This window comes from Montipora foliosa, chromosome 1, assembly GCF_036669935.1.
Source record: "Montipora foliosa isolate CH-2021 chromosome 1, ASM3666993v2, whole genome shotgun sequence".
Taxonomy (NCBI): Eukaryota; Metazoa; Cnidaria; class Anthozoa; order Scleractinia; family Acroporidae; genus Montipora; species Montipora foliosa.
The window spans coordinates 12,306,521-12,316,520 of NC_090869.1; the positions used below are offsets into that span (position 1 = coordinate 12,306,521).

Genomic DNA, 10,000 nt, shown 5'->3' on the forward strand with positions numbered 1-10,000 from the left:
GAAAGATCTTATCTTTCACCTGAGCGCGGTTGGAGGAAAGCGTTCTAGCGATGCAGAGGAGAGAAATGCGGCATCTTTCGGGAAAATTGATTCTTCCTTTACTGCGGGTTGGACGGAAAGCCAAAAACACAAACTTCAGGGTACTCTTTTGGTAATCCATTGCTTACATAATTACATTTACGAAACGTGGATGAAACTCTCTTTGAAAAGCAGGTTGATAATGAAAACAGGGATGAATAAGGCAGTGTGGCAGTGTGGCCCAGTGGTCAGGACGCTTGTCTTGAGATCCGGAGATCCCGGGTTTAAAGACCCGTGCTAATCACTGGTTGAATTTGTTCGGTAGTCCCTGGTTCAACTTCTCCGCTGCACTTGTAAATAGCCAACTGGCTTGCCTCCGGCCAGTTGGGATTCTTAACAGTTGTTGTTCACAGTTGCTCTGTTCTGTCGTTTAATTGATTTTGATTCATTGGCCCTGAAAAGTTTCTGTGGGGAGAGATCAGTTAAGAATGTATTGTAATAACAGATGTAAGACTACAGTTTGGAAACGAAAAGAGTGACGGAAAAACTAAATACAAATGAGATGAGATTTTGTTACGAAGCATACATATCTAAACGGAGAGAACGTTTACAAAGGAAAACTGCGTGTTGTGAATGGAACGGAAAAACTTGCAGCTAATGAGAGGTAACGCTATAGGGTCATAATTACGAAGCTTCTAGTCACGACCAGGTCTTTTCTTCATTAATATTAAGCGTTAATGGGCCTTTTGTTTAACTGCATTGTAAAGTGGTCCAAACGTAATCGATTGAAGAAAACGATTCAGCCAACAAAAGAGTATTAACACTATTTAAACAAATCCGTACCTATCAACCTGTCAGAACTTTACAACAGGTGAGTTAACTTACGCTTAAAATATTCACATAAATCAGTTGAAATCGACGGTTGACTTTAATAGCTTTTTATGTCGTCTGCTTTGTCAGGTTTGGGAAAAGCGAATGGCTATCGACTGACCTTGACGATGCAGCTAAACGATGTCAAATCAAAGCAAGGAAAATTTCCAAGTCTTCGTCGCTTTGCCTTCGGGTGATGTTTGCACTGTCCGTGGATTGTATGGACAGATGTTCGTTTATGAGCTAAAATCAAGAGTGGAACTTAAAGCGGGCATTCCTGGAGATATTTTCTGTTTCTTTTTCATGAACGTGCAACTTGAAGACAAAGAAAAACTCAAATCGTACAACCTAAAAAATGGCTGCATTGTGAGGATCAAGATAGAATCGAGTTGGATGGGTCTGTTTGAGGCATGTTGGAAAGGTGATCTCTATGATGTTTTCGAAAACGGTGTTCAGTTTTTGGACGAAGGCGATTTTCAGGATTACGACATTTCTCTTTGGAATAAATTGGTTATTCAGCGCGCGACGTTCGCTTTGTTTATTGCCTGTCATCGTGGTTACCTTGGTCTGATTTTGGAGATCATTAATCGAGGAGCATCGAATATCAACGGTAAGACCATATTTGCACGAAGCGCTCTGCATGCAGCGGCTTATCAGGGATTTGTAGGATGTGTAGCTCTATTGCTTAGCGAAGGCGCTGTTCCTAATCAGATCGACATACAAGGCAAAACACCGCTAACTTTAGCAAGCGAAAACGGACATGTTTATTGTGAAAGACGACTATGGCTTTATCAGTTGAATTTACCAACATCTGTGCGACCGTCTACAAGCTGCAGCGTTGGATCTGGTGAAGGATCTGGTGGAGGAAGGTTAGTCGTTACATTGAAACCAAGCTGGAGCAATTTCAGTTTTCTACACGTGGAATAAAAATCGTGAATTGTATGTGGGTGTGTATGCCACCGCCGATCGGTTGGTTCAAGCCCGCTTTTCACTAGCACAAAAATCTGTTACGGCACTACGAAATCTCGGTACTTTACCTGTGTTTTTCGGGCACGACACGATACATTTTTCGCGTGTAAACAGAATAAACAAAAGACATATTAGGCACCCGTGTCAGAAATTGTAGGGGTGCCGTGCGCGGCACTCCAAATATTAGTACCGTGCCACGATTTTTGAGCGCCATGCCAATTTTTGTGCGTATGTAAAAGGCGTTTCGGTTGGTTGGGCGTCGAACAAATGTGCGGGCGATCGCGGGATCAAAAAATAGGTGAGGGAAAGTGCTTACTTTGCAATGACATCCGCAAATGCTTAAATAGTCTTCTCGTGTAGGAACGATAAATCACACACTTTTTGCAGGGCATTCAGTGTGGTCTGTTATGACTCCACCGCGCACCGGTGGCTCAGTTGGTTGAGCACGGGCTATCACGCGGGAGGTCGTGAGTTCAACTCCGGCCGGACCAACACTCAGGTTCTTTAAATAACTGAGGAGTAAGTGCTGCTTTCGTAATTACATCTGCAAATGGTTAGACTCTCTAGTCTTCTCGGATAAGGACGATAAGCCGGAGGTCCCGTCTCACAACCCTTCAATGTTCATAATCCTGTGGGACGTAAAAAAACCGGCACACTTGTCGCAAAGAGTAAGGCATGTAGTTCCCGGTGTTGTGGTCTGTGGTCTGTGTATCATGGTTGGGAGGGTAAATACAGATCTTCATTGAAACCAGCTATGCTGAACTGGAACTTCTGTATAAATAATGTATATAAATAAATAAATAAATAAATAAATAAATAAATAAATTTCTTCTGTGGTATTTCATGGTTGGGAGGATAGACGCTCTCAGAGACTAGCCTCTCCAAACTACTTTTCATTCCGAGGGTAAATAAACGGATATGATGATGATGATGATGATGACAAAAAACGTAATGCGGTAAGGAGAGAGTGGATGATGTTAGTTGAGAAACTCGGACAAATAGTACTAATGGATCTCAACAATTTTTCCATTCTTCAGTTGTAGTAGCTCTTAGAAAGCCAATCACCTTAAAAAAAAATTCAAGAAGTTTCGTATAGTAATTAATTGCTTGAATAATGTTTCTAAAATTCCGCAAGTCTGAACAAAACGCAAGGCTATAAGGGACCGTTCATTTTTTATGGGGTAGGGGGGGCTGGTGGAATTTGGAGGAGTGTAATTTGAAAATTGTATGACCCCCCCCAATTTCCGATTTTTTTTTCTCCTGCCCCCCCCCTCATCAGATTAATTTTTTGGACCCCCCCCCCCCCCCCCCCCTTGAAGAAAAAATACATATGGTGTTAAAAGTTACGGCAGCATTAAAATTTCGTTTTGTTACATTTCACATAATTTATTGAAAGAAACCTGAAAGCTAGAAAGCTGCTTTTAACAAATCACTCAAAAGAATGAAAAGTCAATTTCTGCTCTTCTTGTTACAACTCGTCCTGAGCGTGTTGTAGCTGGCCGCTCGTCTGCGTATTCCTCATCTGAGGCGATAAAAGCAAGAACGACATCATTTGAGTCGTCTTCAGAGTCAGGAGCATCACTCTTGTAGTCATCATCAGTTTCCTCTCCCTCACTGCTTTCATCACTGCTGTTTAGTTGACCTGATTCATTCCTGCCTCCCACTTCGGCTTGTCCAGTTCTGAGAGTATTCATTCGCAAGAAGTGTCCCATAATTGTCTTCACTTTGTCCTTCTTGTTGCTCTTCTGATGCTGTTTTAATAGCCCATGATGTTTTAAGTATTTGTTCAATTCTGGCACACGGAGCTTTTTTAGCTTGGTGGCATCTTCACACAAATTAGCCCAAATTAGGACTTTTCTCTTGCCTCCCTACTTTCCCTTGCCCTTTCCTCCAGTCTCTTCTTTTTTTTGAACTCCATGACCTCAAGATGCTGGAGATAGTCAACCACAAACTTTGGTTGCACAATGAATTTGTCTCCAAATCTAGCTACGCTCTCTGGGTCAAACAAAACTGGCATGCGCCCCTTTCAACTGGACTCTTGGTTGCCAATCGTCTGGATCACGCCCCTCATTTGGGGTCTGCTGATAAGGAAGGTAGTGGTACTTTGGAAGGCAGGCATGATCAGGAAATGGTTTGGGGCATCTCCCTATAGGTGGTCCAGTCCATTCACAACAAAAAGAACAAACTTGTTCTACCTTTACTCCACAAGAAAACTTCAGAAATTTCTCAGAAAAAGCCTTGGTAATGAGGTCAGTTCCAATTACAGGACTCAAATTATTGGTCTTTGTTTAATATGCGCTTTTTATGAATGAAAAGAAAGTTGTTACTATTCAAGACTGTTATTATGGTACGTTCACTGTTATTATAAAATATATAAAAAGCTGTTGAGAAGTTTTCTTGAATACCCTGGAAATGTTTTAGTATATTGGTTATAAATAAAAGAGGTCAATTTTTTCCTCAATCTGTAAAATCTCTTATTCTATTTTTAATTTAATTTTTTCGTCCAACCCCCCCTTTTCCTTCATTTTTTTTCGGCTGGCCCCCCCCTTTCAAGCCAATTTTTTTTTAGTGGCCCCCCCCCAAATCCCACCAGCCCCCCCTTTCTCATAAAAAATGAACGGTCCCTAACATGGAAGGAAGAAAATTGTTAAACGGCCAAGTTGTCAAAATGAATGGTCAAAAATAGTTGATAGCAAAAATTTCAGTACCTCCATTCAGTCCTTCAGTGTAAACAAAACAGTTGTAGTTTTTACCTTTCATCCCTGTTGAGGCTCCTATTGACAATTAGAATCGTCTGAAGTTGGACAATGTAAAATCTATATGTCTTTCCCCCCCCGGACTGAAAGAGATAAAGGGGACCCATTCATCCCTGAAGGGGCTCCCACTGACGAGTAAATTCGTCTGGCGTTAGACAGAGTAAAATATGCAAATGTCACTCTTAAAAGAGACCATGCTCAACTACAATTAAAGAAATTTTCAGTTTCTAAAAAAACCGTGGTGCTGCGTCGGTGGGAGAGTGAAACAGGAAATTTTGGTTTTATCAAAGGTGTTGATAAAGGTCGAATTACTTCCGTGAACGATTTGGAAAGCTGACTTTTCGAGCGTTAGCCCTTTGTCAGAGTGAATGACGTAGGGCTAACGCTCGAAACGTCAGCTTTCCAAATCGGTCACTGTGGTAATTCGACCTTTGTCAACACATTTGATAAAACCAAAATTTCCTGCAATTAAAGAAATTACGAAGCAGTTCAATGTTTCCGAGTAAAGAGTGAATAAAGAAAATAACTGGTAAAAGTGAGGCACGAATACAACCGGAGACTTTTGTATGGTTTCAGACCTAATAAGGGCTACTACGTTCCAGCCGTCAAGTTACCATCTGCAGACAGAGGAACGAAAGAACAACCCGACTTGAATAATAACCATAGTAATGAACAGGACAAAACAGAGGTATGAACGTTTCGTCAGTCCATATTAGGGAGCTTACGAAACGAGGACGACGACGGCTACGAAGACTTCATTTAAAAATACAAATCCGTGTTATTCATATCACTACGAAACTATTTCATGTCGTTCCGCGTTAAGAATGTGTAGTAACTGACAAGGAATTAAACTGGTATGAGTGGGTTGTGCTAACGTCCTCCACAGAACCTTGAATTTAGTCATTTCACGTCGTCATTTAGGAGATGACTGCAAAGAAATGCACCAAAACGTAAAACGCACGTGCAGAGCGTGCAGAGTCATTGTGTTTGCTCACTAAACCTATTGTTTTGTAGCGTCGTCGTTGCCGTCGGCGTCGTCGTTTCGTAAGCTCCCTATTGGCTTTAGGACCGTGCGTTTCTCAATATTAATCCCATTGCTTGATTTTCTTTTGACGTCATTAGACACTTTAAAGGTGAAAGATTAGATTCTTTTTTTTTTGGTTACCCCGCATTTTTTCTTGTATCTTTGGCCGGCTTCGTTGCAAACCACATAAAAGGAAGGTGTTTTATTACTAAACAAAATAATATCCGTGGATTGGATTTGAACCCGGAGTTGCTACTCTATAGGAAACGCTTCTTTCCGCTTCACACCACTAAAGATCAAGACACTGCTCTCCAAAAAAAAAAGAAAAAACGTCTCCCATAGAATATCAATGCTGAAGAGTAATTAGACCTAAGCTATATTTATAATTAAGGCGTAAGCTTTGATTTTAAAATGTTTAGCTTTGTCGTGAAGTTTGGAAACCAACCTTTCGCAGTGTTTAATAATGTTTGTAGCCGAGTGATAATTAACAACTATATACCGAAGTGGAGGTTGCTAGTGGTGCACCACTAGCCACCGACACTGTTGTTTTGGAAAGCCCATCTTTCGACATGTTTTCCAAGGTAACAAAATGAAAAATGACAGTGAAGTTTGACGACTTAAATCCCCTCTGTTCTTGAGATACAGAGGGAATTGTGGCACCCGAAAATGGCCCGTAAAGTTTCGGGACTTTGGAGAAACGGGCCACAGCTCTCTCAAGATTTTTAAGTTAGTGGTGTTGGACGGTTAAATAAAAACCTTTTAGACTTGAGCTTCAAATTTAACCATCTTGTGATAGGCACACTTTCGAAATATAAAGAGAAAAATGAATTGATTGTTTTGATCGAAGTAGCAGTTTTACAGTATAAGATTGTGTGTTCATTACAGAGAATCCACTTTCCAGCCCCACGTTTTACCACAAACGATGCCAAAAAACAACCGCGGCGATTAACTAATTCGGCGAACCATGAACAACCCGATTCTACCCCGAAGCCCTTTACATTGATGCAAATTGCTGAGAAGTACAGGAAGGAGCTCCGAGATTATAACGACGGAACTTTGAATCTTCCTTCGGACAAGGAGAACCGATTACCTGCTGAAAAAGGGAGGTTAGAAGAAGAAGCACAAGCGCCAAATCAGAAAGTACCAAGTAGTAAGGGGGACGCTGTGGAAGGAAGTACCACTTTGATTGGAGCAGAAAAGGAAGGCCTGGAAAGGACAAACTCAAAATCTACAGAAACAAACGGTGATCATCTCAGATTGCTTGGTCATGCAGTGAAAACTTGAAAAAAACCTTGAGAATAAAAAATAATCAAAGTTGATCATCAAAATGGACAACGACGATGACGATGATGATGACGTCAGATAACGAGTGATGATGCTGATGATATTGGCTATTAGCGTCTTCATTATCGTCAATGATCGGATCATTAAAATGGAAGTACTTTTTGTGGCTTAAATTATCAGTCTGGAGCGAGAAATCTCTGCAGTCTTTTTGCATCAGATTGGGTTAACCGACCTCTTCCCCATATCGTTTTTTTTTTGGAGATGGGAACTAGGCTTTTGCGGGAGTTCATGACTAGGAGCCGCCATATGCGCTCAGTATATCTTTGAGTCAACCTTTGCGAACATCTTTCCATTTTTAGAACAATTCCCTTCAGTAGGAAACTCACATTTACATCAATTTGTACTATATGGATACACTTCTTTTGCTCTTGGGGAGTCAGGGTGGTTTTGCGGTTATCAACCGCGCCTCCCACCTCTCTGACCCAGTTTCAACTCTGGCCTCGGGTCGTATGTGGGCTGAGTTTCAGTCGATCTCAATCTGACTCCGAGACTTTTTCTCCGGGTACTCCGGTTTTCCTCCCTCATCAAAATCGACTCTTAGTCAATTACATCATGCTGCAGGCGGATACCCTCGATAGGGATAACCTCTGCTATCTTTCCCTTTCATTGAATTAAACGAATAAAGTTGGTATTATTATTATTATTATTATTATTATTGTTATTATATTATTATTGTTATTATTATTATTATTATTGTTATTATTGTCATTATTATCTTTGTTTGACAATACCTTTATTCTGATTGGACATCATGTTCTATACAGTGTCGGAGTGCGGAGCTGAAAAACCCATGGAGTTTTAAGAATACAAAGATACTCGCAAAGGTTGACTGATAGGGCCCGTTTGGGAAAGGAAAGCTTCTAGTCATAGGCTCCTGGCTTTTGCTGTCTTTCTGTTGATCGTGCTGCATCGGTGCTTAAGGCCGGGACACACTAGGCGATAAGTCGCTGCGACACGCCGCGGGGACAAGTCGCCGCAACAAATCGCGTTGTGTGTCACGGTTAATTTCATGAAAATAATTGTCGCTGCGGCAGAATTTTGTCGCTGCGATCAGTCGCACGAATTCAAACCAGTTTGAATTCGTGCGACTTATCGCAGCGACAAAATTAGCGAAAGCAGCGTTGTCGCATCGTGTGTACACTTTCGGCAACAAATCACTGCGACAAATATAAATGAACCAATGAGAGAGCGTCATATGGTCAGCCATATTGGATTAGAAAACTAGTTCACATTCCCCCTCATACGAGATCACTGCGTGTGCTCCGAACGGGCGTCGTGTCGCAGCGACTTGGTTTGCAAGTAGTAGACATGGAGCAACTTGTCGCAGAGACATGTCACTGCGACTTGTCGCCTAGTGTGTCCCGGCCTTTATGCTGCGTCCTTTGACGCTTTTATTCCCTCCCCTCTGTCTTCTATGACCTGCCATAGAAACCTTCTTGTCTAAAATGTGTTTCCTTTTTGCTTTGCTTTATAAAGAGGTTTCAAGACAACAGAGAAAAGGTCTTAAGGAGCGCAGTGACTGGCACAGGGAACAACAAGCTAGAGACGAAAATGATTCTACCGGGGACATTGGGAAACAATATCAAGAAAGGTTATTGTAGTCAGGGTTACAGATTGTCCGATAATAATTAGTGCAGCTCTGTAGGCAGGATTTTTGTGGGCGAGTTCGTAAAGATCATAAGTGGCTACCAGGACTGAAACAGCGCCAAAGGTGGTAGGTTTTATGAAAAATGGTACTGACTCGATTTTCTGGGAGTACAGTCTGCGCGTTTTGAAAGCGACGACATTAGAGCATAAACTCCGGCATAGATAAAAGTAAAAAGTATCATTATTTACCCTCGGAGTTTTAGATTAGCTAATACCTAACATCTCCGAGTATTATTGAACAGAACAACTTTAAGAATCCCAACTGGCCGGAGGCAAAAGAGTTGGCTATTTATAAGTGTAGCCAGGAAATTGAACCAGGGATCTCCTGATCTCACGGCAAGCCCCCTAACTATTGGGCTGCACTGCCTCCCACACGTTAAAACTACAGGATTGCTTGGTATTCACACTCTATATAAACCACGAGTCTCCAGGAGACAAACAATCGCTACCCGTGGTGCATCTTCTGTCTTCACACTATTGTCCAGAAACCCAAGTCATTTAAACAGTGTACAGCAATTTTGATATCCAACACAAATTGCCACCCCCCCTCTAAAGCTAAGCATATTCCACGTATTCCCCTCAGACAAAGCTTTTGTAACGTATTTTCAAGAATACGATAGCAAGGTTAGTCTTATTTTTACGTTAGGGGAAATGCAGCTTTTTGATCGTTTCCTGAGAAACAGAGTTTCGGGGACATTTAATGACGTGAAGTCTGCATTCCCAGACACAACGGATGACGTGGAGTAAGGGGACACTTCGAGACGCCTATTGAAATTGACGTGGGAATGTCATTGTGTCGCAGTCGCATTAGCCTGCGAGAAGGATCTCTCTCTGCGGTGGTGTCTACCCCCAGCCCCAGTCCCTCGGAGAGCCTGCTTGCAGGCTACAGTCGCATCAGAGTGCGAAAGACAAGCAACGAGAACGTTTTACACAAATTGCTTTTAATTAAGTTTTTTTTATCTACCATCTTTTATACAGATTAGCTTCTAGACGAACAAATGGAATCCGCAAACTGGATGTCTTAATGGCTGAGTCACGAGTCGAATCTGAGAGGCTTAACGCTGCGTCGTCTCCTCAGGAACAAAAAGGAAAAACATTTGACCGTTCAACCAGTGAGAACGCACCAGAACAAGAAAGGGAAATTTCATTAGTTGATACTGGGCAAGAATACTGCTGTCGGAAACCTGCACAGACATTTGAGAACTGGTTAAAAATGAAAAGAGATCAAGAAAAAAATAGACCAAGTACTGCGCCAGCGCAAAAGGGTAAGTTTGGGAAAAGCATTGACCCAGAATCCTTTAAGAAATGGCTGACCAGCAAACGGCACCAGCGCGCACATTTGAACGCTGAATCTTCGTCGACAACTAAGAAG

General features: G+C 41.8%; 1 protein-coding gene across 3 annotated transcripts in view; it reads left to right on the plus strand.

The window, feature by feature from the left end:
* Positions 1-10,000, plus strand: part of LOC137983921 (ankyrin repeat domain-containing protein 11-like) — a 51,188-nt gene that overhangs the window by 37,839 nt on the left and 3,349 nt on the right. For all 3 annotated transcript variants that reach the window (XM_068831187.1, XM_068831261.1, XM_068831112.1), the window contains 5 exons: positions 979-1,757; positions 5,190-5,301; positions 6,523-6,880; positions 8,458-8,572; positions 9,607-10,000. The exon at positions 9,607-10,000 is cut by the window's right edge and continues 3,349 nt beyond it. In XM_068831187.1, coding sequence (XP_068687288.1) covers positions 1,030-1,757; positions 5,190-5,301; positions 6,523-6,880; positions 8,458-8,572; positions 9,607-10,000 — 1,707 coding nt within the window. In that variant the 5' untranslated portion in view covers positions 979-1,029. The remainder of the gene's footprint in view (positions 1-978; positions 1,758-5,189; positions 5,302-6,522; positions 6,881-8,457; positions 8,573-9,606) is intronic.